This window comes from Ammospiza caudacuta, chromosome 36, assembly GCF_027887145.1.
Source record: "Ammospiza caudacuta isolate bAmmCau1 chromosome 36, bAmmCau1.pri, whole genome shotgun sequence".
NCBI lineage: Eukaryota > Metazoa > Chordata > Aves > Passeriformes > Passerellidae > Ammospiza > Ammospiza caudacuta.
Window position 1 is genome coordinate 1,337,542 of NC_080628.1, and position 27,063 is coordinate 1,364,604.

Below are 27,063 nucleotides of genomic sequence, written 5' to 3' on the forward strand. Positions count from 1 at the left end.
CCAGTTAAACCAGTTAGAGACCAGTTAGAGACCAGTTAAACCAGTTAGGGACCAGCAATGGTCAGTGGTCACTCAATGGTCAGTGATGCAGCGCGGCCAGGCCCGAGCGGACGCAGCGGTCAAGGGCCGAGGGCGGCCGGAACTGGAAACGGCCTGGGGACCAGTTAAACCAGTTAGGGACCAGTCAGAGACCAGTTAAACCAGTTAGAGACCAGTTAAACCAGTTAGGGACCAGTGAAACCAGTTAGAGACCAGTTAAACCAGTTAGGGACCAGTTAAACCAGTTAGGGACCAGTTAAACCAGTTAGGGACCAGTGAAACCAGTTAGAGACCAGTTAGAGACCAGTTAAACCAGTTAGGGACCAGTTAAACCAGTTAGGGACCAGTTATGGACCAGTAAGGGTCAGTGGTCACTCAATGGTCATCAATGGAGAGTGGTCACTCAGGGGCCGAGGGCGGCCGGAACTGGAAGTGGACTGGGGAAACCAGTTAGAGACCAGTTAGAAACCAGTTAGGGACCAGTTAGGGACCAGTTAGAGACCAGTTAAACCAGTTAGGGAACAGCGAGAAACCAGTTGGAGACCAGTTCCAGCCCAGTTAAACCAGTTAAACCAGTAACGCACCAGTGACACCAGTGAGAGCCCAGGGCTTCCAGTGCTCCCAGTATAACCAGTGCTCCCAGTATAACCTGTGCTCCCAGTATAACCAGTACCCTCCTGCCCCAGCTCTCCCAGTACCTCCCAGTGCTCCCAGTATCCCTTGCCAGTGCCTCAATGCCCTCCCAGTATAACCAGTATAACCAGTATCCCCAGTATAACCAGTATAACCAGTATCCCCAGTATAACCAGTATCACCAGTATAACCAGTATTCCCAGTATAACCAGTTACCTTCCCCGTGTGCCACCCACACTCCGAGCCGCGCCCCCTCCCTGCCCCAGTGCCCTCCCAGTATAACCAGTATAACCAGTATAACCAGTATAACCAGTATCCCCAGTTACCCTCTCTGTGCGCCACCCACACTCCGAGCCGCGCCCCCTCCATGCCCCAGTATAACCAGTTTAACCAGTATACCCAGTATAACCAGTATCCCCAGTATAACCAGTATAACCAGTATAACCAGTATCACCAGTATCCCCAGTATAACCAGTATCACCAGTATAACCAGTATAACCAGTCCCTCCCAGTATAACCAGTTTAACCAGTATAACCAGTATAACCAGTACAATTAGTTTACCTTCCCCGTGTGCCACCCACACCCCGAGCCGCGCCCCCTCCCTGCCGCAGTATAACCAGTATAACCAGTATAACCAGTATCCCCAGTATAACCAGTATCCCCAGTATAACCAGTATCCCCAGTATAACCAGTATAACCAGTATCCCCAGTTTAACCAGTATAACCAGTATAACCAGTTTACCTTCCCCATGTGCCACCCACACTCCGAGCTGCGCCCCCTCCATGCCCCAGTATCCCCAGTATAACCAGTATAACCAGTATAACCAGTATAACCAGTATCCCCAGTTTAACCAGTATAACCAGTATAACCAGTTTAACCAGTATAACCAGTATAACCAGTATAACCAGTTTACCTTCCCCATGTGCCACCCACACCCCGAGCCGCGCCCCCTCCATCCCGCGCAGCATCAGCGCCGGCCCCGGCTCCACGCGCACGGTGACGAAGCGCGACTCGAAGCGGCCGGACACGTTCCGCTCCAGGGCCACCGCTGCCGACGGGCCCGGGGACGCGGCGTCTGCCGGGAGAGACACCGCAGTGTCACCACAGTGTCACCAGGGTGTCACCAGGGTGTCACCAGAGGGGTGGCATCGAGGGGACATCGAGGGGACAGAAAGCCCAAAGGGACAAAGTTTGGGGACACTGCTGGGGACATCCAGGGACACTGCAGGGACCAGGCCTGGGGACGCGGCGTCTGCCGGGAGAGACACCGCAGTGTCACCACAGGGTCACCAGGGTGTCACCAGGGTGTCACCAGAGGGGTGGCATTGAGGGGACATCGAAGGGACAGAAAGCCCAAAGGGAAACCCCAAAGGGACAAAGGTGGGGACACGTTCCGCTCCAGGGCCACCGCTGCCGACGGGCCCGGGGAGGCGGCGTCTGCCGGGAGAGACACCACAGTGTCACCACAGTGTCACCAGGGTGTCACCAGAGTGTCACCAGGGGGGTGGCATCAAGGGGACATCGAGGGGACAGAAAGCCCAAAGGGAAACCCCAAAGGGACAAAGTTTGGGGACACTGCTGGGGACATCCAGGGACACTGCAGGGACCAGGCCTGGGGACGCGGCGTCTGCCGGGAGAGACACCGCAGTGTCACCACAGGGTCACCACAGTGTCACCAGGGTGTCCCCAGGGGGGTGGCATCGAGGGGACATCGAGGGGACAGAAAGCCCAAAGGGAAACCCCAAAGGGACAAAGTTTGGGGACACTGCTGGGGACATCCAGGGACACTGTGGGGACCAGGCCCGGGGAGGCGGCGTCTGCCAGGAGAGACACCGCAGTGTCACCACAGGGTCACCAGGGTGTCACCAGGGTGTCACCAGGGGGGTGGCATCAAGGGGACACCTTGGGGACAGAAAGCCCAAAGGGACAAAGGTGGGGACACGTTCCGCTGCAGGGCCACCGCTGCCGACGGGCCCGGGGAGGTGGCATCTGCTGGGAGAGGTGGCACCCAGGGTCACCACAGTGTCACCAGAGTGTCACCAGGGTGTCACCAGAGGGGTGGCATCGAGGGGACACCTTGGGGACAGAAAGCCCAAAGGGAAACCCCAAAGGGACAAAGGTGGGGACACGTTCTGCTGCAGGGCCACCGCTGCCGACGGGCCCGGGGAGGCGGCGTCTGCCGGGAGAGACACCACAGGGTCACCACAGTGTCACCACAGTGTCACCAGGGTGTCACCAGGGTGTCACCAGAGCGGTGGCATCGAGGGGACATCGAGGGGACAGAAAGCCCAAAGGGAAACCCCAAAGGGACAAAGTTTGGGGACACTGCTGGGGACATCCAGGGACACTGCGGGGACCAGGCCTGGGGAGGTGGCATCTGCCGGGAGAGGTGGCACCCAGGGTCACCACAGTGTCACCAGAGTGTCACCAGGGGGGTGGCATCAAGGGGACACCTTGGGGACAGAAAGCCCAAAGGGAAACCCCAAAGGGACAAAGGTGGGGACACGTTCCGCTCCAGGGCCACCGCTGCCGACGGGCCCGGGGAGGTGGCATCTGCCGGGAGAGACACCGCAGTGTCACCACAGGGTCACCACAGGGTCACCAGGGTGTCACCAGGGCTTGGGGACATCGAGGGGACATCGAGGGACACCTTGGGGACAGAAAGCCCAAAGGGAAACCCCAAAGGGACAAAGTTTGGGGACACGTTCTGCTCCAGGGCCACCGCGGGGACATGGCCCGGGGAGGTGGCACCCAGGGTCACCAGAGTGTCACCAGGGGGGTGGCATCGAGGGGACAGAAACCCCAAAGGGAAATCCCAAAGGGACAAAGTTTGGGGACACTGCTGGGGACATTTTGGGGACACTTCTGGGGGACACCTCTGAGTCCCCACTTGGACCATGGGGCTGTCACCTGTCACAGGAATGTCACCAAGTGTCACCAGAGGGTCACCAGGGGTTGGGGACAGCGAGGGGACACTGAGGGGACATCGAGGGGACATCAAGGGGACATTGAGGAGACATTGAGGGGACACTGAGGGGACACTGAGGGGACATCGAGGGGACACTGAGGGGACACTGAGGGGACATCGAGGGGACACTGAGGGGACACTGAGGGGACATCGAGGGGACATCGAGGGGACATTGAGGGGACATTGAGGGGACACTGAGGGGACACTGAGGGGACATTGAGGGGACATTGAGGGGACATTGAGGGGACATCGAGGGGTCATCAAGGGGACATCAAGGGGACATTGAGGGGACATTGAGGGGACAACCCTGGAACAAAAACCTCAAGGGGACAAAAACGCCAAGGGGACAAAGTTGGGGACACTTTTGGGGACACCTCGGGGACACCCCTGGAGTGGCGGGGACATTGGCCCGGGACATGGGAACGTCACCCGAGTGTCACCTGAGTGTCACCAGGGGTTGGGGACAGGGAGGGGACACCTTGGGGACAGCCCAGGACAGAAAGCCCAAAGGGACAAAGGTGGGGACACTGAGGTGACACACAGGTGACACAGGAGACATTGGGGTGACACACAGGTTACACACAGGTGGCACAGGTGACACACACAGGTGACACACACAGGTGACATTGGGGTGACACAGGTGACACACACAGGTGACACACAGGTGACACACACAGGTGACATTGGGGTGACACACAGGTGACACACAGGTGACACAGGTGACACTGACCTGTCCCCACCCAGCCCAGCAGCGCCATCAGCTGGCAGCCGTTGCACACGCCCAGGCTGAAGGTGTCACACAGGTGACACACAGGTGACACACACAGGTGACACAGGTGACACACAGGTGACATTGGGGTGACACACAGGTGACACACAGGTGACACACACAGGTGACATTGGGGTGACACAGGTGACACACACAGGTGACACACAGGTGACACAGGTGACACTGACCTGTCCCCACCCAGCCGAGCAGCGCCATCAGCTGGCAGCCGTTGCACACGCCCAGGCTGAAGGTGTCACACAGGTGACATTGGGGTGACATTTAGGTGACACAGGTGACACAGGTGACACACAGGTGACATTGGGGTGACACAGGTGACACAGGTGGCACAGGTGACACACACAGGTGACACACACAGGTGACACAGGTGACACACAGGTGACACACAGGTGACACAGGTGACACAGGTGACACTGACCTGTCCCCACCCAGCCCAGCAGCGCCATCAGCTGGCAGCCGTTGCACACGCCCAGGCTGAAGGTGTCACACAGGTGACACACAGGTGACACACACAGGTGACACAGGTGACATTGGGGTGACACACAGGTGACACACAGGTGACACACAGGTGACACACAGGTGACACTGACCTGTCCCCACCCAGCCCAGCAGCGCCATCAGCTGGCAGCCGTTGCACACGCCCAGGCTGAAGGTGTCACACAGGTGACATTGGGGTGACACAGGTGACATTGGGGTGACACACAGGTGACACACAGGTGACATTGTGGTGACACACACAGGTCACACAGGTGACACAGGTGACACACAGGTGACACACAGGTGACACAGGTGACACTGACCTGTCCCCACCCAGCCCAGCAGCGCCATCAGCTGGCAGCCGTTGCACACGCCCAGGCTGAAGGTGTCACACAGGTGACATTGGGGTGACATTTAGGTGACACAGGTGACACAGGTGACACACAGGTGACATTGGGGTGACACAGGTGACACAGGTGGCACAGGTGACACACACAGGTGACACACACAGGTGACACAGGTGACACACAGGTGACACACAGGTGACACAGGTGACACAGGTGACACTGACCTGTCCCCACCCAGCCCAGCAGCGCCATCAGCTGGCAGCCGTTGCACACGCCCAGGCTGAAGGTGTCACACAGGTGACATTGGGGTGACACAGGTGACACAGGTGACATTGGGGTGACACACAGGTGACACACAGGTGACACACAGGTGACACACAGGTGACACTGACCTGTCCCCACCCAGCCCAGCAGCGCCATCAGCTGGCAGCCGTTGCACACGCCCAGGCTGAAGGTGTCCGGCCGCGCGCGGAATCGCTCGAGCTCCGAGCGGACCCTGGCGTTGAAGAGGATGGAGGCCGCCCAGCCTGCGGAAACGGGGGGAAAAACGGGGAAATTGGGAAAAAAATCCGGGATGGAAAACGGGGGGAAAAATGGGGGAAAAATGGGGGAAATTGTGGGGAAAATGGGGTAAAAATTGGGGGAATAATGGGGGAAAAATGCGGGAATAATGGGGGGAGATGGGGGGGGATGGGGGAAAAATTTGGGATAAAAGTGGGGAATAATGGGGGAAAATAATGGGGGAAAATGGGAAAAATAATGGGAAATTAATGGGGGAAATAATGGGGGAAAATGGCAGAATGCCATTGGGGGAGGAGCCATTTTTGGGGTTGTTTATGGGATTTTTTTTTTTTTTGTGGGATTTTCTTTTTTTTTTAGGATTTTTTTCAATTTTTGGGGATTTTTTTTTATTTTTCTGAGATTTTTTTGTGGATTTTAATGGAATTTTTTCGGATTTATTCCCCCTTTTTGCGGAATTGGGGTTTTTAGGATTTTGGGGCGTTTTTTGGGGCGGTTTTTGGGGCGTTTTTTGGGGTTCCAGACGCACCTTTAGCCGAGCCCAGCACGTCGGCGTAGCTGAAGCCGCCCACGAAAACGAGACCCCGGAACCCGTCCAGGGAGGCCGAGCCCGAGCAAAGGTCCTGGGTGGTCACATCCCACACCTGGGAACCCCAAAAACCCCTGGTCAGACCCCAAAAATCAACCCAAAAATAAACACAAAACCCCCCACAAATCTACCCAAAAAATAAACCCAAAAAATCCTGGTTAGACCCCAAAAATAAACCCCAAAAAATCCCCCCAAATCTACCCCAAAACCACCCCAAAAACCCCAGTGAGACCCCAAAAATAAACCCCAAACCAACCCCAAAAATAAACCCAAAACCACCCCAAAAATAAACCCAAATCTACCCCAAAAACCCCGGTCAGACCCCAAAAATGAACCCAAAACCACCCCAAAAATGAATCCAGAACTACCCCAAAAACCCCGGTCAGACCCCAAAAATAAACCCAAAAATAAACCCAAAAATAAACCCAAAAATAAACCCAAAACCACCCCAAAAGCCACTCAAAAACCCCGGTCAGACCCCAAAAATGAACCCAAAACCACCCCAAAAAACCCCGGTCAGACCCCAAAAATAAACCCAAAACTGAACCCCAAAAACCCCACTCAGACCCCAAAAATAAACCCCAAACCAACCCCAAAAATGAACGCAAAACCACCCCAAAATCCCCACTCAGACCCCAAAAACCCCGGTGAGACCCCAAAAATGAACCCAAAATCACCCCAAAAAATAAACCCAAAACTGAACCCCAAAAACCCCGGTCAGACCCCAAAAATGAACCCAAAACCAACCCCAAAAAATAAACCCAAAACCACCCCAAAAACCCCCAAAACCACCCCAAAAACCCCGGTCAGACCCCAAAAATGAACCCAAAACTGAACCCCAAAAATGAACCCAAAACCACCCCAAAAAACCCCAAAAACCCCGGTCAGACCCCAAAAATAAACCCAAAACCACCCCAAAAACCCCAAAAACCACCCCAAAAACCCCAGTCATACCCCAAAAATAAACCCAAAACCAACCCCAAAAAACCCCAAAAAACCCCGGTCAGACCCCAAAAATGAACCCAAAACCACCCCAAAAACCAACCCCCAAATCGACCCCAAATTTGGGATCCTCAGGTGGTTTTGGGGTTCCCAAGTGGTTTTGGGGTCATTTCCGGGTGTTTTGGGGACATTTTGGGGTCATTTCTGGGTGTTTTGGGCTCGTTTTGGGGTCGTTTCTGGGTGTTTTGGGGTCCCCAGGCATTTTTGGGGTCATTTCTGGGTTTTTTGGGGTCCCCAGGTGTTTTTGGGGTCATTTCCGGGTGTTTTGGGGTCCCCAGGGAATTTCTGGGGACATTTTGGGGTCTCATGGGTGTCTTTGGGGTACCCAGATACTTTTGGGGTGACTTGGGCTGTTTCTGGGCTGTTTTTGGGTGTTTCTGGGGTGTTTTGGGGTGTTTCAGGCTGTTTTTGAGCTGTTTTGGGCTGGTTTGGGCTGTTTTTGGGCTGTTTTGGGGTGTTTTTGGGCTGTTTTTGGGGTATTTTGGGGTGTTTCAGGGTGTTTTTGGGGTGTTTCGGGGTGTTTTGGGCTGTTTTTGTGGTGTTTTTAGGTGTTTCAGGGTGTTTTTAGGTGTTTCAGGGTGTATTTGGGGTGTTTCAGGGTGTTTTTGGGGTGTTTTTGGGTGTTTCAGGGTGTTTTTAGGGTGTTTCAGGGTGTTTGGGGGTGGTTTGGGCTGTTTCTGGGGTGTTTTTGGCTGTTTTTGGGGTGTTTTTAGGTGTTTCAGGGTGTTTTTGGGGTGTTTTGGGCTGTTTCTGGTCTCACCTGGAAGCCGGCCATGGCGAAGGCTGCGGCCATCTCCCGGTCGCCGTTGCTGCCCTCCTCCCTCAGCACGGCCACGCGCGGCCCCGGCAGCTCTGGGGGACCCCAAAAATCGGCACCGGCGCCCCCAAAAACCCCAAAACTGCCCCCAAATCCCGCAGACCCCAAATAACCCCCCAAAAAACCCCCAAAATCCTATAAAAATTCCATTAAATCCCATAAAAATCCCATTAAAATGAGATTAAATCCCATAAAAATCCCATTAAAATCCCATTAAATCCCATAAAAATCCCATAAAAATCCCAAAAAATCCCATAAAAATCCCACCAAAAATCCCATAAAAATCCCATAAAAATCCCATTAAATCCCATTAAATCCCAAAAAAATCCCATTAAAATCCCATTAAAATCCCATAAAAATCCCATAAAAATACCATTAAAACCCATTAAATCCCATTAAAATCCCATTAAATCCCATAAAAATCCCATAAAAATTCCATTAAAATCCTACAAAACTCCCATTAAAATCCCATAAAAATCCCACACAAATCCCATAAAAATCCCATAAAAATCCCATAAAAATCCCATTAAAATCCCATAAAAATCCCATTAAATCCCATAAAAATCCCATTAAATCCCATAAAAAATCCCATAAAAATCCCATTAAAACCCCATAAAAATCCCATTAAAATCCCATTAAAATCCCATAAAAATCCCATTAAATCCCATAAAAATCCCATAAAAATCCCATTAAAATCCCATAAAAATCCCATTAAATCCCATAAAAATCCCATTAAATCCCATAAAAATCCCATAAAAATCCCATTAAAACCCCATAAAAATCCCATTAAAATCCCATTAAAATCCCATTAAAACCCCTGGGGGACCCGAAAACTCAGCACCGGCACCCCAGAAAATGCCCAAAATGCCAAATCCCCAAATGTCCCCAAAATGTCCCCAATGTCCCCAATGTCCCTCAATGTCTCCCCAATGTCCCCAATGTCCCGAATCCCCCCAGTGTCCCCAATGTCCTCTCTGTCCTTGATGTCCCCAATGTCCCCAATGTCCCCCCAATGTCCCCAAATCCCCCCAGTGTCCCCCAGTGTCCCCAATGTCCCCCCACTGTCCCCAATGTCCCCAATCCCCAGAATGTCCTCAACCACCCCAGTGTCCCCAATGTCCCCAATGTCCCCATTGTCCCCAACATGTCCCCAATCCCCTCAATGTCCCCCCAGTCCCCCCAATGTCCCCCCAATGTCCCCAATCCCCAGACTGTCCTCAACCACCCCAATGTCCCCAATGTCCCCAATCCCCCCAATGTCCTCAATGTCCCCAATGTCCCCAATGTCCCCACCCATGCTCCGCGCCACCGGTGCCACGTAGTCGGGGTCGAAGGTGACGCTGAACTCGGGTCCCCAGCGTGTCCCCAATGTCCCCACTGTCCCCAAAATGTCCCCAATCCCCCCAATGTCCCCCCGATCCCCCAATGTCCCCAATGTCCCCAACATGTCCCCAATCCCCCCAATGTCCCCCCAGTGTCCCTGGTGTCCCCAATCCCCCCAATGTCCCCAATCCCCAGACTGTCCTCAACCACCCCAATGTCCCCAATGTCCCCAATCCCCCACTGTCCCCAGTCCCCCCACTGTCCCCAATGTCCCCAATCCCCCCAATGTCCCCAATCCCCAGAATGTCCTCAACCACCCCAATGTCCCCAATGTCCCCACTGTCCCCGCTGTCCCCAGTGTCCCCACCCATGCTCCGCGCCACCGGTGCCACGTAGTCGGGGTCGAAGGTGACGCTGAACTCGGGTCCCCAGTGCGTCCCCAATGTCCCCATTGTCCCCAACATGTCCCCAATCCCCCCAATGTCCCCCCAATGTCCCCAGTCCCTCCAATGTCCCCAATCCCCAGACTGTCCTCAATCACCCCAATCCCCCCAATCCCCCACTGTCCCCAATCCCCCCAATGTCCCCAATCCCCAGACTGTCCTCAACCACCCCAATGTCCCCAATGTCCCCAATGTCCCCAGTGTCCCCACCCATGCTCCGCGCCACCGGTGCCACGTAGTCGGGGTCGAAGGTGACGCTGAACTCGGGTCCCCAGCGCGTGCCCAGGTCCTGCTCCTCCTGCTCCACGCAGGCCGGCGTCGCCTGCAGCCGCTCCAGCTGGAAACTCGTCTGCTCCCAAATGTCCCTGAGGTCCCCAACGGGCTCGGCCAGCACCTCCTGGCCACCCACGGTCACTGTCACCTGCGGGGACATCGGGGACATTGGGGTATGGGACACTGGAATGGTGGCACCTGGATTTGGGGACACCGAGATCTGGGACCCTGAGGACATTGAGGGACATTGAGGGACATTGGGGACACTGAGGGACATTGGGGACATTGAGGGACATTGAGGGACATTGGGGACACTGAGGGACATTGGGGACATTGAGAACATTGAGGTTTGAGAACATTGGGGACATTGGGGACACTGGGGACATTGGGGACATTGGGATATGGGACACTGGATTGGTGGCACTGGGCTTTGGGGACACCGAGATCTGGGACCCTGAGGACATTGAGGGACATTGGGGACATTGAGGGACATTGAGAACATTGGGGTTTGAGGACACTGGGGACACTGAGGACATTGAGGGACACTGAGAACATTGAGGGACATTGGGGACATTGAGAACATTGGGGACATTGAGAACATTCAGGACGCTGAGGGACACTGGGGACATTGGGGACGTTGGGATAGGGGACACTGGAATGGTGGCACTGGGCTTTGAGGACACCGAGATCTGGGACCCTGAGGACATTGAGGGACATTGGGGACACTGAGGGACACTGGGGACATTGAGGACATTGAGGACCTCAGGGGGACTGGGGACATTGAAAACATTGAGGGACATTGGGGACATTGGGATATGGCACACTGGAATGGTGGCACTGGGGTTTGGGGACATTGGGGACATTGAGGGACACGAGGACATGGGGACAACAATGGGGAGAGCAACAAGACAAAGCCACCACCACCCACCCCAGGGGACAGAGCCACCTCCTGTCCCCTGTCCCCAAACCCCCCCAATGTCACCAATGGCCCCAATGTCCCCATTGTCCCCAATGCTCCCAATGTCCTCTCTGTCCTTGATGTCCCCAATGTCCCAAAACCACCTCAGTGTCCCCAATCCCTCCAATGTCCCCATTGTCCCCAACCCCCAAATGTCCCCCTGTCCCCGATGTCCCTGATGGCCTCAAATGTCCCCATTGTCCCTGATGTCCCCAATGCTCCCAACGTCCCCAGCGTCCCCAACGTCCCCAATGTCCCCAACCCCCCCAATGTCCCCAGTTTCCCCAGCGCCCCCAATGTCCCCAATGTCCTCAATCCCCTCAAATGTCCCCAATGTCCCCAATGTCTCCAATGTCCCCAATGTCCCCCAGTGTCCCCAATTCCCCCGCTGTCCCCAATGTCCCCGCTGTCCCCGCTGTCCCCAATGTCCCCAATCCCCTCACTGTCCCCAATGTCTCCTCACTGTCCCCAATGTCCCCAATGTCCCCCAATATCCCCAAACCCCCTCGAGGTCCCCAATGTCCCCCAGTGTCCCCAATCCCCCCTGCTGTCCCCAATGTCCCCAATGTCCCACAGTGTCCCCAAACCCCCTCGATGTCCCCAATGTCCCCAATGTCCCCAATGTCCCACAGTGTCCCCAAACCCCCTCGATGTCCCCAATGTCCCCAATGTCCCCAATGTCCCACAGTGTCCCCAAACCCCCTCGATGTCCCTAATCCCCCCGCTGTCCCCAATGTCCCCAATGTCTCCAATGTCCCCAATCCCCCCGCTGTCCCCAATGTCCCCTCACTGTCCCCAATGTCCCCAATGTCCCCCAGTGTCCCCAATCCCCCCGCTGTCCCCAATGTCCCCAATGTCCCCCAGTGCCCCCGCTGTCCCCAATGTCCCCAGTGTCCCCAAACCCCCTCAAGGTCCCCAATGTCCCCAACATCCCCAATCCCCCCGCTGTCCCCAATGTCCCCCAGTGTCCCCAAACCCCCTCGATGTCCCCAATGTCCCCCAGTGTCCCCAAACCCCCTCGATGTCCCCAATCCCCCCGCTGTCCCCAATGTCCCCAGTGTCCCCTCACCATGGCGCGGGGTCCGTAGGGGCCGCTGTGGCCGATGGGGACACAGGTGACACCGGCGTCCTGGTAGCGGCGGCACACGGGGACAGCGGCCACGGCCGGGACCTCGAGCAGCAGGGCCGGCTCCTCGGCAAAGAGCAGCGCCAGCGCTGGGGACAGTGAGGGGACATTGGGGACAGCGAGGGGACACTGTGGGGGCATTGGGGACACTGGGGGGCTTGGGGACATAGGGGGGGTTGGGGATATTGGGGACAGTGGGGGGGTTGGGGGGATTGGGGACAGTGAGGGGACATTGGGGACAGTGAGGGGACATTGGGGACATTGGGGACACTGGGGACATTGGGGACATTGGGGAGATTTGGGACAGTGGGGGGGGTTGGGGACACAGGACACTGGGGACATTGGGGGGGTTGGGGACACTGGGGACACTGGGGGGCTTGGGGACATTGGGGACATTGGGGGGACATTGGGGGGACATTGGGGGGATTAGGGGGATTGGGGACATTGGGGACACTGGGGACAGTGGGGACATTGGGAAGGTTGGGGACTTTGGGGACATTGGGGACATTGGTGGGACATTGGGGGCATTGGGGACAGTGAGGGGACATTGGGGGGGTTGGGGGCATTGGGGACATTGGGGACACTGGGGACAAGGGACACACTGGTGACACACAGGGGACATTGGGGACCCACTGGGGACACACAGGGGACACAGGGGACGCTGGGGACACTGGGGACACACTGGGGACACACAGGGGACATTGGGACACACTGGGGACACGCAGGGGACACACTGGGGACACACTGGGGACGCACTGGGGACACACAGGGGACACACAGGGGACACACAGGGGACACACAGGGGACATTGGGGACATATTGGGGACACACAGGGGACACCCAGGGGACACACTGGGGACACCCAGGGGACACACTGGGGGCATTGGGGACACTGCGGACACGCAGGGGACATTGGGGACACACTGGGGTCACACAGGGGACACACAGGGGACACACAGGGGACACAGGGGACACTGCGGACACGCAGGGGACACACAGGGGACACACTGGGGTCACACAAGGGACACACAGGGGACACACTGGGGACACACAGGGGGCATTGGGGACACTGGGGACAGACGGGACACACTGGGGACATTGGGGACGCTGGGGACACACTGGGGACATTGGGGACATTGGGGACACTGGGGACACGCAGGGGACACAGGGGACGCTGGGGACATTGGGGACACACTGGGGACACACTGGGGACATTGGGGACACACAGGGGACACACTGGGGACACCCAGGGGACACGCAGGGGACAGCGCTGTCACTGACGTGTGACGCCGGCGGGCGGCGCGGGCACGGTGACGGTGACGCCGCAGTTCCCCGCGAAGGCCATCTCCAGCACGCAGCCCAGCAGGCCACCGTCACTGACGTCGTGGCCCGCGGTCACCACGCGCTCTGGGGACACACCAAGCGTCACCAAGCGTCACCGAGCGTCACCAGAGGGCACCGCGGGGTCTTGGAATGTCACCCATGGTCAGCAAATGTCACCCAAGGTCATGGAATGTCACCTCGGGGTCACCAAGTGTCACCCAAGGTCAGCAAATGTCACCCAAGGTCATGAAATGTCACATCGGGGTCACCAAATGTCACCTCAGGGTCATCAAATGTCACCCAAGTTCATGGAATGTCACATCGGGGTCACCAAATGTCACCTCGGGGTCTTGAAACGTCACCCAAGGTCATCAAATGTCACCCAAGGTCATGGAATGTCACGTCGGGGTCACCAAATGTCACCAAGGGGCACCTCAGGGTCTTGAAATGTCACCCATGGTCAGCAAATGTCACCCAAGGTCATGAAATGTCACCTCGGGGTCACCAAGTGTCACCCAAGTTCATGGAATGTCACATCGGGGTCACCAAATGTCACCCAGGGGCTCCAAGTGTCACCTCAGGGTCATCAAATGTCAGCCAAGGTCACGGAATGTCACATCAGGGTCACCAAATGTTACCCAAGGTCACAGAATGTCACATCAGGGTCACCAAATGTCACCTCAGGGTCACTGAACATCACGTCGGGGTCACCAAATGTCACCGAGGGGCACATCAGGGTCACCAAATGTCACCTCAGGGTCATCAAATGTCACCCAAGGTCATGGAATGTCACGTCGGGGTCACCAAATGTCACCAAGGGGCACCTCAGGGTCTTGAAATGTCACCTCAGGGTCATCAAATGTCACCCAAAGTCATGGAATGTCACATCGGGGTCACCAAATGTCACTCAGGGCCTCTAAACATCACATCGGGGTCACCAAATGTCACTCAAGGTCAGCAGATGTCACCCAAGGTCATGAAATGTCACATCGGGGCCACCAAATGTCACCCAAGTTCATGGCATGTCACGTCGGGGTCACCAAATGTCACCCAAGTTCATGGCATGTCACGTCGGGGTCACCAAATGTCACCAAATGTCACCAAGGGGCACCTCAGGTCTTGAAATGTCACCCATGGTCAGCAAATGTCACCCAAGTTCAGCAGATGTCACCCAAGGTCATGAAATGTCACATCGAGGTCACCAAATGTCACCTTGGGGTCACCAAGTGTCACCCAAGGTCATGAAATGTCACATTGGGGTCACCAAGCGTCCCCTCAGGGTCACCAAATGTCACCTCAGGGTCACACTGGGGTCACCAAATGCCACCTTGGGGTCATCAAGTGTCACCCAAGGCCATGAAATGTCACTTTGGGGTCACCGAATGTCACCATTTTTCACTCCAAAACTCCTCAAATCCCCGTTTTTTTTTCACCCCAGAATCCCGGGGGGTTTTTTCCCAAAATTTTGGTTTTTGGCCCCAAACCTTTGAGCAGCTCCTGGGTGACGTTGAAGGCTCTGGGGCTGCTCCAGCTCAGGGCAAACGCCCCAAAATCCCCATTTTTCACCCCAAAATTGCCATTTCTGGACACAAATTCACCATTTTTCACCCCAAAATTGCCAATTTTTTTGCCCTAAAACTGCCATTTTTCTCCCAAATATTGGCCGCTTTTCTCCCGAGTATCTGACATTTTTTGCCCAAAAATTGCCGTTTCTTCACCCAAAAAGTCCCAAAATCGCCATTTTTCACCCCAAAATCCCCACAAATACCATTTTCACCCTAAAATTTCCATTTTTTGCCCCAAATCCCCATTTTTCACCCCAAACTCGGCAGGTTTTGCCCCAAAATCTCAATTTTCTTCACTCCAAAAATCTCAGTTTTTTCACCCTGACATCACCATTTTTCACCCCAAAAGCCCTAAAATCCCCAGTTTTCACCCCAAAATCTCAATTCTCCACCCAAAAATCACCGGATTTTGCCCCAAATATCTCAATTCTTTTCACAAGGAAAAAAAAAAAAATCACCATTTTTTTCCACTCAAAAATCACCAATTTTTCCCCCTAAAATCGCCGGTTTTTGACCAAAAATCACCATTTTTTCACCCAAAGAGCCCCAGAATCCCAGGGTTTTTTTCCCAAAATTTTGGTTTTTGGCCCCAAACCTTTGAGCAGCTCCTGGGTGACGTTGAAGGCGCTCTCCAGGCTCTGGGGCCGGTCCAGGTCGGGGCTCTCGTCGCCCACCTGGGCGAACACCTGGGCCAGGGCGGAGCCGCCCAGCCGGTGCCGCCCGGGGTTCAGCTGCACCCACAGCAGGGTCCCTGAAAACACCAAAATCACCCCAAATCACCCCAAAAATCACCCCAAAAATCACCCCCAAGTGAGCCCCAGGTATATCCCTGAAACACCCAAAAATCACCCAAAAAATCACCCCAAAATGATCCAAAAATCACCCCCAAATCAGCCCCAGGCATATCCCTGAACCACCCAAAAATCACCCCAAAATCACCCCAGAAATCACCCAAAAATCAACCAAAAATCACCCCAAAAACATTCAAAAATCACCCCCAAAATCACCCCCAGGCATATCCCGGAAACACCCAAAAATCACCCCAAAAAGATCCAAAAATCACCCAAAAATCACCCCCAAATCAGCCCCAGGCAAATCCCTGAAACACCCAAAAATCAACCCAAAAAGATCCAAAAATCACCCAAAAATCACCCCAAAATCAGCCCCTGGCATATCCCTGAAACACCCAAAAATCACCCCAAAATCAGCCCCAGGCATATCCCTGAAACATCCAAAAATCACCCCAAAAATCATCCCAAAAAATCACCCCAAAATCACCCCAAAATGATCCAAATATCACCCCAAAAATCACCCCAAAATCAGCCCCAGGCAAATCCCTGAAACACCCAAAAATCACCCAAAAATCACCCAAAAACATCCAAAAATCACCCCAAAAATCACCCCCAAATCAGCCCCAGGCAAAGCCCTGAAACTCCCAAAAATCACCCCAAATATCACTCCAAAAATCACCCAAAAATCAGCCCCAGACATATCCCTGAAACACCCAAAAATCACCCCAAAAAGATCCAAAAATCACCCCAAAAATCAGCCCAAAATGATCCAAAAATCACCCTAAAATTCAGCCCCAGGCATATCCTTGAAACACCCAAAAATCACCCCAAAAACATCCAAAAATCAGCCCAAAAATCACCCAAAAATCACCCCAAAAACATCCAAAAATCACCCCAAAAATCACCCAAAAATCACCCCAAAATCAGCCCCAGGCATATCCCTGAAACACCCAAAAATCACCCAAAAATCGCCCCAAAAATCACCCAAAAATCAGCCCAAAAATCACCCCAAAATCAGCCCCAGACAAATCCCTGAAACACCCAAAAATCACCCAAAAATCAACCCAAAAATCACTTCAAAATCAACCCAAAATCAACCCAAAAATCACCCAAAAATGACCCAAAAATCAGCCCAAATCAGACACAAAATTGGGGTAGAATCGGGGGGAAAAATGGGGGGAATTGAGCCAAAAATGGGGAAAATGGACCCAAAAATGGACCCAAAAATGGGGGAAATTGACCCAAAAATTGACCCAAAAATGGACCTAAAACTGGGGAAATTTCACCCAAAAATGGGGGAAATTGACCCAAAAATTTACCCAAAAACTGGGGAAATACCACCCAAAAATGGGGGAAATTGACCCAAAAATGGACCTAAAACTGGGGAAATTCCACCCAAAAATGGACCCAAAAATGGGGGAAATTGAGCCAAAAATTGACCCAAAAATGGGGGAAATTGACCCAAAAATGGACCCAAAAACTGGGGAAATTTCACCCAAAAATGGACCCAAAAATGGGGAAATTGACCCAAAAATGGACCCAAAAATGGGGGAAATGGACCCAAAAATGGACCTAAAACTGGGGAAATTCCACCCAAAAATGGACCCAAAAATGGACCAAAAATGGGGGAAATTGAGCCAAAAATGGACCCAAAAATGGACCCAAAAATGGGGGAAATTGACCCAAAAATGGACCCAAAAATGGACCCAAAAATGGGGGAAATTGAGCCAAAAATTGACCCAAAAACTGGGGAAATTTCACCCAAAAATGGACCCAAAAATGGGGGAAATTAACCCAAAAATGGAGAAAAATTGAGCCAAAAATTGACTCAAAAATGGGGGAAAATCCACCTAAAAATGGCCCCAAAAATGTCCCCAGGTGTCCCCAACTGTCCCCAGCTGTGTCCCCAGCTGTCCCCAACTGTCCCCAGCTGTCCTCAGGTGTGTCCCCAGGTGTCCCCAGGTGTGTCCCCAACTGTCCCCAGGTGTGTCCCCAGGTGTGTCCCCAGGTGTCCCCAGGTGTGTCCCCAGCTGTCCCCAGGTGTGTCCCCAACTGTCCCCAGGTGTGTCCCCAGGTGTCCCCTCACCTCGGTCGTTGGGACACTTGAGGTCAGGGGTCACGGTGGCCGTCACGTCGGGGCACACGGCGTAGGCCGAGATCACCAGCGCACCTGGGGACAGCGGGGACACCGCGGGGTCACCTCGGGGTCACCTGGGTGTCCCCAATGTCCCCAGTGCCAACAACGCCCCCCAATGTCCCCAATGACCCCAATGTCCCCACTGTCCCCCGCTGTCCCCACTGTCCCTGGTGTCCCCATTGTCACCGGGTGCCATCACGGTGCTGGTCCCCACTCGGGCCACCATGCTCAGCGAGTCCCCAATGTCCCCCAATGTCCCCACTGTCCCCAACCCCCCCACTGTCCCCAGTGTCCCCAATGTCCCCCAATGTCCCCAATGTCCCCAATGTCCCCCACTGTCTCCAATGTCCCCAATCCCCCCACTGTCCCCAATGTCCCCAATGTCCCTGGTGTCCCCAATGTCCCCAATGTCCCCAGTGTCCCCATTGTCACCAGGTGCCATCACGGTGTCGGTCCCCACTCAGGCCACCATGCTCAGCGAGTCCCCAATCCCCCCAATGTCCCCAATGTCCCCAGTGTCCCCAATGTCCCCAATGTCCACACTGTCCCCGCTGTCCCCAACCCCCCCGCTGTCCCCGGTGTCCCCATTGTCACCGGGTGCCATCACGGTGTCGGTCCCCACTCGGGCCGCCATGCTCAGCGAGTCCCCAATGTCCCCACTGTCCCCACTGTCCCCAATCACCCCAATGTCCCCACTGTCCCCACTGTCCCCACTGTCCCCAATGTCCCCGGTGTCCCCAATGTCCCCAACGCCCCCACTGTCCCCAATGTCCCCGGTGTCCCCAATGTCCCCAACGCCCCCACTGTCCCCAATGTCCCCAGTGTCCCCAATGTCACCGGGTGCCATCATGGTGTCGGTCCCCACTCGGGCCGCCATGCTCAGCAAGTCCCCACTGTCCCCAGTGTCCCCAATGTCCCCAATGTCCCCAGTGTCCCCATTGTCACCGGGTGCCATCACGGTGTCGGTCCCCACTCAGGCCACCATGCTCAGCGAGTCCCCAATCCCCCCAATGTCCCCAATGTCCCCAACGCCCCCAATGTCCCCCAACGCCCCCACTGTCCCCGGTGTCCCCATTGTCACCAGGTGCCATCACGGTGTCGGTCCCCACTCGGGCCGCCATGCTCAGCGAGTCCTTGCCGCCGTCGATGGCCACGCCCAGGTGACGCAGGGCCACCACGAGCGCGTCACACGCGGCCACCAGCGCCCCGCCCTCGGCGCCCAGCTTGGAGCCCCACATCCAATTGCCCGAGCACTTCACGTCCTGGGGACGTTTGGGGACATTTGGGGACAGCGGGGACATTGGGGAAGTTGGGGACGTTGGGGGGATTGGGGACATTGGGGACATTGGGGACAGCGGGGACGTTGTGGGGTTGGGGGGTTTGGGAGGAGGTTGGGGACATTGAGGACATTGGGGACAGGGGCAACAGAGGGGACATTGGGGACAGCGGGGACATTGGGGACAGCGGGGACATTGGGGGGGTTGGGGACATTGGGGACATTGAGGAGGTTTGGGGGATTGGGGACATTGGGGACATTTAGGGACAGTGGGGACATTGGGGACATTGGGGGGATTGGGGACGTTGGGGACATTTAGGGACAGTGGGGACATTGGGGACATTGGGGGGATTGGGGACGTTGGGGACATTGAGGAGGTTTGGGGGATTGGGGACATTTGGGGACAGGGGGGCCATTGAAGAGATTGGGGACAGTGGGGACATTTAGGGACATTGGGGACATTGAGAAGGTTTGGGACAGTGGGGACATTTAGGGACAGTGGGGACATTGGGGGAGTTGGGGACATTGGGGACATTGAGGAGGATTGGGAGATTGGGGACATTTAGGGACAGTGGGGACAATGAGGAGGTTTGGGGGATTGGGGACATTTGGGGACAGTGGGGACAATGAGGACATTGGGGACATTGGGGGGAGTGGTGACATTGGGGACATTTAGGGACATTTAGGGACAATGGGGACATTGGGGGGGTTGGGGACATTGGGGACACACACAGAGGGACACGGAGTTGTCACAGCCAAAGGGGACACACAGAGAGAGACAGAGAGAGAGATGGGGGAGGGGACAGGTCAGTGCCACCGCCTGTCACCTCCCCCTGCTGCCACCCCCAGCCCACCATGTCCCCAACCCCCGCAATGTCCCCAACGTCCCCAAAATCCCCAAAAAACCCCAAAATCCCCCAAACCCTCCTGATGTCCCCAACGTCCCACACACCCCAAATCCCCCAAATGCCCCAAAATGTCCCCAACGTCCTCAATCCCCCCCATGTCCCCAACGTCCCCAATGTCCCCAAAGTCCCCAATGTCCTGAACGCCCCCAATGTCCCCGATGTCCCCAATGTCCCCAGTGTCCCCAAATCCCCCCAATGTCCTGAATGTCCCCAATGTCCCCAAGTGCCACCTTGAGGTGTGTCACCCTGGTGAACACCAGGCTGGTGATGGCCTTGGTCAGCGCCCCATGTCCCCAATGTCCCAAATGTCCCCGATGTCCCCAATGTCCCCAAATCCCCCCAATGTCCCCAACGTCCCCAATGTCCCAAACACCCCCAATGTCCCCGAATCCCCCAAACACCCCCAGCGTCCCCAATGTCCCCAATGTCCCCAGTGTCACCTTGAGGTGTGTCACCCTGGCAAACACCAGGCTGGTGATGGCCTCGGCCAGCGCCCCATGTCCCCAATGTCCCCAATGTCCCCAATGTCCCCAAATCCCCCCAATGTCCTGAATGCCCCCAATGTCCCCAATGTCCCTGATGTCCCAAATAACCCCAAGTCCACCAAACACCCCCAGTGTCCCCAGTGTCCCCAATGTCCCCAGTGCCACCTTGAGGTGTGTCACCCGTGCGAACGCCAGGTTGGAGATGGCCTCGGCCAGCGCCCCATGTCCCCGATGTCCCCAATGTCCCCAATGTCCCCAATGTCCCAAACACCCCCAAATCCACCAAACACCCCCAGTGTCCCCAATGTCCCCAGTGTCCCCAGTGTCACCTTGAGGTGTGTCACCCGTGCGAACACCAGGTTGGTGATGGCCTCGGTCAGCGCCAGCCGCGCCCCGGCCGCGGGGTCCAGCAGCCCCTTGATCGGCTGCTCGCCGATGGCGGTGGCGGCGCCGCTGTCCCCAAACGGGGACAGGGCCACCACGGCCACGTCGGCCAGCGGCGTGTGCAGGGGACCCACGCACTGCTGCTGCGCCACCAGGCCCGTCACCGAGCGGTCCACCTGGTGGGGACATCAATGGGGACATTGGGGACATGGGGACATTGGGGACATTGGGGGGATTGGGGACATTGGGGACACTGGGGACACTGGGGACATTGGGGGGATTGGGGACATTGGGGACATTGGGGACACTGGGGACACTGGGGACAGTGGGAGGATTGGGAGCACTGGAGACATTGGGGACATTGGGGACAATGAGGGGACATTGGGGACATTGGGGACACTGGGGGGATTGGGGACAATGGGGACAGTGGGGACACTGGGTGCTGCTGCGCCACCAGGCCTGTCACCGAGCGGTCCACCTGCGGGGACATCAATGGGGACACTGGGGACAGTGGGGACATTGGGGACATTGGGGACACCATGGGGACATTGGGGACACCATGGGGACATTGGGGACATTGGGGACACTGGGTGCTGCTGCGCCATCAGGCCTGTCACCGAGTGGTCCACCTGTGGGGACATCAACGGGGACATCAACAGGGACATTGGGGACACTGGGGACAGTGGGGACAGTGGGGACATTGGGGACAATGAGGACACTGGGGACATTGGGGACATTGGGGACACTGGGGGGATTGGGGACATTGGGGGCATTGGGGACATTGGGGACATTGGGGACACTGAGGACATCAATGGGGACATTGGGGACATTGGGGACAATGAGGACATTGGGGACATTGGGGACAATGAGGACAGTGGGGGGATTGGGGACATTGGGGACAGTGGGGACATTGGGGGCGTTGGGGGGATTGGGGACATTGGGGACATTGCGGGGGGGGTGGCACAGGTGACACCGAGGCGATGCTGAGGTGACACAGAAGTAACACAGAGGTCACAGAATCGTAACAGGCAGGTGACACAGGTGACGTTGGGGTGACACACACAGGTGACACAGACAAGTGACACAGGTGACACAGGTGACACAGGTGACACACACAGGTGACACAGACAGGTGTGACAGGTGACACAGACAGGTGACACAGGTGACACAGGTGACACACACAGGTGACACAGGTGACACAGGTGACACAGGTGACACAGACAGGTGTGACAGGTGACACAGACAGGTGACACAGGTGACACAGGTGACACACACAGGTGACACAGACAGGTGACACAGGTGACAAGGACTCACCTTGTTGGTCAGGTACCGCTTGCTGGCCACAGCCGGGGGTTGGGCTCACATTGATGTAACACAGATGTGACACAGCTGACACAGACAGGTGACACAGACAGGTGACACAGACAGGTGTGACACAGGTGTGACAGGTGTGTCCCACACTCACCTTGTTGGTCAGGTACCGCTTGCTGGCCACGGCCGGGGGTTGGGGTGGGGTTGGGCTATCACAGGTGTGACAGGTGACACACACAGGTGTGACAGGTGACGCAGACAGGTGACACAGGTGACACAGGTGACACAGGTGACAAGGACTCACCTTGTTGGTCAGGTACCGCTTGCTGGCCACGGCCAGGGGTTGGGGTGGGGTTGGGCTATCACAGGTGACACAGGTGACACAGACAGGTGACACAGGTGACACAGACAGGTGTGACAGGTGTGTCCCACACTCACCTTGTTGGTCCGGTACCGCTTGCTGGCCACGGCCGGGGGTTGGGCTCACATTTAGTTATTACAGGTGACACAGACAGGTGTGACAGGTGTGACAGGTGACACACACAGGTGTGACAGGTGTGACAGGTGACACAGGTGACACAGGTGACAAGGACTCACCTTGTTGGTCAGGTACCTCTTGCTGGCCACGGCCGGGGGTTGGGGTGGGGTTGGGCTATCACAGGTGACACAGGTGACACAGACAGGTGTGACAGGTGACACAGACAGGTGACACAGGTGACACAGGTGACACAGGTGACAAGGACTCACCTTGTTGGTCAGGTACCGCTTGCTGGCCACGGCCAGGGGTTGGGGTGGGGTTGGGCTATCACAGGTGTGACAGGTGACACAGACAGGTGACACAGGTGACACAGACAGGTGACACAGGTGACACAGGTGTGACACAGGTGACACACACAGGTGACACAGACAGGTGACAGGTGACAAGGACAGGTGTGACACAGGTGACACAGACAGGTGTGACACAGGTGTGACAGGTGACACAGACAGGTGACACAGGTGACACAGACAGGTGTGACAGGTGACACAGGTGACACAGGTGACACAGGTGACACACACAGGTGACACGGACTCACCTTGTTGGTCAGGTACCTCTTGCTGGCCACGGCCGGGGGTTGGGGTGGGGTTGGGCTATCACAGGTGACACAGGTGACACACACAGGTGACACAGGTGACACAGACAGGTGACACAGGTGACACAGACAGGTGTGACAGGTGTGTCCCACACTCACCTTGTTGGTCCGGTACCGCTTGCTGGCCACGGCCGGGGGTTGGGCTCACATTTAGTTATTACAGGTGACACAGACAGGTGTGACAGGTGTGACAGGTGACACACACAGGTGTGACAGGTGACACAGGTGACACAGGTGACACAGGTGACACGGACTCACCTTGTTGGTCAGGTACCGCTTGCTGGCCACGGCCGGGGGTTGGGGTGGGGTTGGGCTATCACAGGTGACACAGGTGACACACACAGGTGACACAGGTGACACAGACAGGTGTGACAGGTGTGACAGGTGACACAGGTGACACAGGTGACACGGACTCACCTTGTTGGTCAGGTACCTCTTGCTGGCCACGGCCGGGGGTTGGGCTCACATTTAGTTATTACAGGTGACACAGACAGGTGTGACAGGTGACACAGGTGACACAGACAGGTGTGACAGGTGACACAGGTGACACAGGTGACAAGGACTCACCTTGTTGGTCAGGTACCGCTTGCTGGCCACGGCCGGGGGTTGGGGTGGGGTTGGGCTATCACAGGTGACACAGGTGACACACACAGGTGACACAGGTGACACAGACAGGTGTGACAGGTGTGACAGGTGACACAGGTGACACAGGTGACACGGACTCACCTTGTTGGTCAGGTACCTCTTGCTGGCCACGGCCGGGGGTTGGGCTCACATTTAGTTATTACAGGTGACACAGGTGTGACAGGTGTGACAGGTGACACAGGTGACACACACAGGTGACACAGACAGGTGTGACAGGTGACACAGGTGACACAGGTGACAAGGACTCACCTTGTTGGTCAGGTACCGCTTGCTGGCCACGGCCGGGGGTTGGGGTGGGGTTGGGCTATCACAGGTGACACAGGTGACACACACAGGTGTGACAGGTGACACAGACAGGTGACACAGGTGACACAGACAGGTGTGACAGGTGTGTCCCACACTCACCTTGTTGGTCAGGTACCGCTTGCTGGCCACGGCCGGGGGTTGGGCTCACATTTAGTTATTACAGGTGACACAGGTGTGACAGGTGACACAGGTGACACAGGTGACACACACAGGTGACACGGACTCACCTTGTTGGTCAGGTACCGCTTGCTGGCCACGGCCGGGGGTTGGGCTCACATTTAGTTATTACAGGTGACACAGACAGGTGTGACAGGTGACACAGGTGACACAGGTGACACAGGTGACAAGGACTCACCTTGTTGGTCAGGTACCGCTTGCTGGCCACGGCCGGGGGTTGGGCTCACATTTAGTTATTACAGGTGACACAGGTGTGACAGGTGACACAGGTGACACAGGTGACACACACAGGTGACAAGGACTCACCTTGTTGGTCAGGTACCGCTTGCTGGCCACGGCCGGGGGTTGGGGTGGGGTTGGGCTATCACAGGTGACACAGGTGACACACACAGGTGACACAGGTGACACAGACAGGTGACACAGGTGACACAGGTGACACGGACTCACCTTGTTGGTCAGGTACCGCTTGCTGGCCACGGCCGGCAGCCTCAGGACCCTCTCGAGGGCGGCCCTGACCGACAGCGCCGGGGGGAGGCTCAGGGGGCGCCGGGGCAGCGCCGCCCGCGACAGGTGGAACTCCTGTTAATTAATTCATTGTTTGTTAATAAATACATTAATAAAGTGAGAAATAAATAGATTAATTTAAAAAAATAAAAAAAAAATAGGGTCAAAAAAATTGAGGGGAAAAAGGTTAAATGTGGAGTTAATAAAGAAAAAAAATTGGGGTCGAAAATTTGGGGGTAAGAGGTTAAAATTGGGGTTCATTAAAAAATAAAATTGGGGTCAGAAATTTGGGGGGAAAAGTCAAATTTGGGGTTCATTAAGAAAAAGAATTGGGGTCAAGACTTTGGGGGGAAAAAGGTTAAAATTGGGGTTCATAAAAAAGAAAATTGGGGTCAAAAATTTGGGGGAACAAAGGACAAATTTGGGGTTCATTAAGAAAGAAAATTTGGGTCAAAAATTTGGGGGGAGAAGGTTAAATTTGGGGTTCATAAAGGAAAAAAATTGGGGTCAAAAATTTTGGGGGGAAAAGGTCAAATTTGGGGTTCATAAAGAAAAAAAATTGGGGTGAAAATCTCGGGGGGAAAAAGGTTAAAATTGGGGTTCATAAAGAAAAAGAATTGGGGTCGAAAATTCGGGGGGAACAAAGTACAAATTTGGGGTTCATAAAGAAAAAAAATTGGGGTCGAAAATTTGGGGGGAAAAGGTTGAAATTTGGAGTTAATAAAGAAAAAAAATTGGGGTCGAAAATTTGGGGGGGAAAAGGTTAAAATTGGGGTTCATTAAAAAATGGGGTCAAAAATTTTGGGGTAAAAGGTTAAATTTGGGGTTTATAAAAATAAAATTGGGGGTAAAATAATTGGGCGGGAAAAGGTTGAAATTTGGATTAATAAAAAATAAAATTGGGGTCAAAAATTTGGGGGGGGGAAAAAGGTCAAATTTGGGGTTCATAAAGAAAAAAATTGGGGTCAAAAATTTGGGGGGAAAGTCAAATTTGGGGTTCATAAAGAAAAAAAATAGGGGTGAAAATCTTGGGGGGAAAAAGGTTAAAATTGGGGTTCATAAAGAAAAAAAATTGGGGTCAAAAATTTGGGGGAAAAAGGTCAAATTTGGGGTTTATAAAAATAAAATTGGGGTCAAAAATTGGTGGGGGAAAAGGTTAAAATTGGGGTTCATAAAAAAAATTTGGGTCAAAAATTTGGGGGGAAAAAGGACAAATTTGGGGTTCATAAAGAAAAAGAATTGGGGTCAAAAATTTGGGGGGAAAAAGGTCAAGTTTGGGGTTCATAAAAATAAAAATGGGGTCAAAATCTGGGGGGAAAAAGGTTGAAATTGGGGTTAATTAAAAATAAAATCGGGGTCAAAAATTTGGGGGGAAAAAGCTCAAATTTGGGGTTCATTAAAAAATAAAATTGGGGTCAAAAATTTGGGGGGAAAAGGTCAAATTTGGGGTTCATAAAAAAATGGGGTCAAAAATTTTGGGCTTCGAATTTTTTTGGGGAAAAAGCTCAAATTTGGGGCTCCCCATTTTGGGCCATCGCTCCCAAATTTTGGGTCAATTTTTTGGGTCCCATTTTGGGGTGTTACCCCAAATTTCAGACCCATTTTTGGGGTCCCCACTCACTTTGTGGGGTTCCTTTTTGGGGTCCCTTTTTTGGATTCTTCCCCCCATTTTTGGGGTCCCATTTCAGGGCATTCCCTCAAATTTTGGGTCGGTTTTTGGGGTCCCATTTTGGGGAGTCCCCCCAAATTTTGGGTCAGTTTTTGGGGTCCCCTCTCACCTTTTTGGGGTGTAGTTTTTGGATTCCTCCCCCTAAATTT

The 27,063-nt window shown here is 54.7% G+C and overlaps 1 protein-coding gene across 1 annotated transcript in view; it reads right to left on the minus strand.

Moving 5' to 3' along the window:
- PFAS (phosphoribosylformylglycinamidine synthase) overlaps positions 1-27,063 on the minus strand; it is a 77,794-nt gene that overhangs the window by 2,392 nt on the left and 48,339 nt on the right. The window contains exons 17-28 of the mRNA XM_058823007.1: positions 25,189-25,320; positions 21,118-21,348; positions 19,201-19,381; positions 18,069-18,152; positions 15,787-15,942; positions 13,585-13,710; positions 12,247-12,392; positions 10,157-10,367; positions 8,124-8,215; positions 6,302-6,416; positions 5,646-5,780; positions 1,588-1,749 (exon numbers count right to left, since the gene is read on the minus strand). Coding sequence (XP_058678990.1) covers positions 1,588-1,749; positions 5,646-5,780; positions 6,302-6,416; positions 8,124-8,215; positions 10,157-10,367; positions 12,247-12,392; positions 13,585-13,710; positions 15,787-15,942; positions 18,069-18,152; positions 19,201-19,381; positions 21,118-21,348; positions 25,189-25,320 — 1,771 coding nt within the window. The remainder of the gene's footprint in view (positions 1-1,587; positions 1,750-5,645; positions 5,781-6,301; positions 6,417-8,123; positions 8,216-10,156; positions 10,368-12,246; positions 12,393-13,584; positions 13,711-15,786; positions 15,943-18,068; positions 18,153-19,200; positions 19,382-21,117; positions 21,349-25,188; positions 25,321-27,063) is intronic.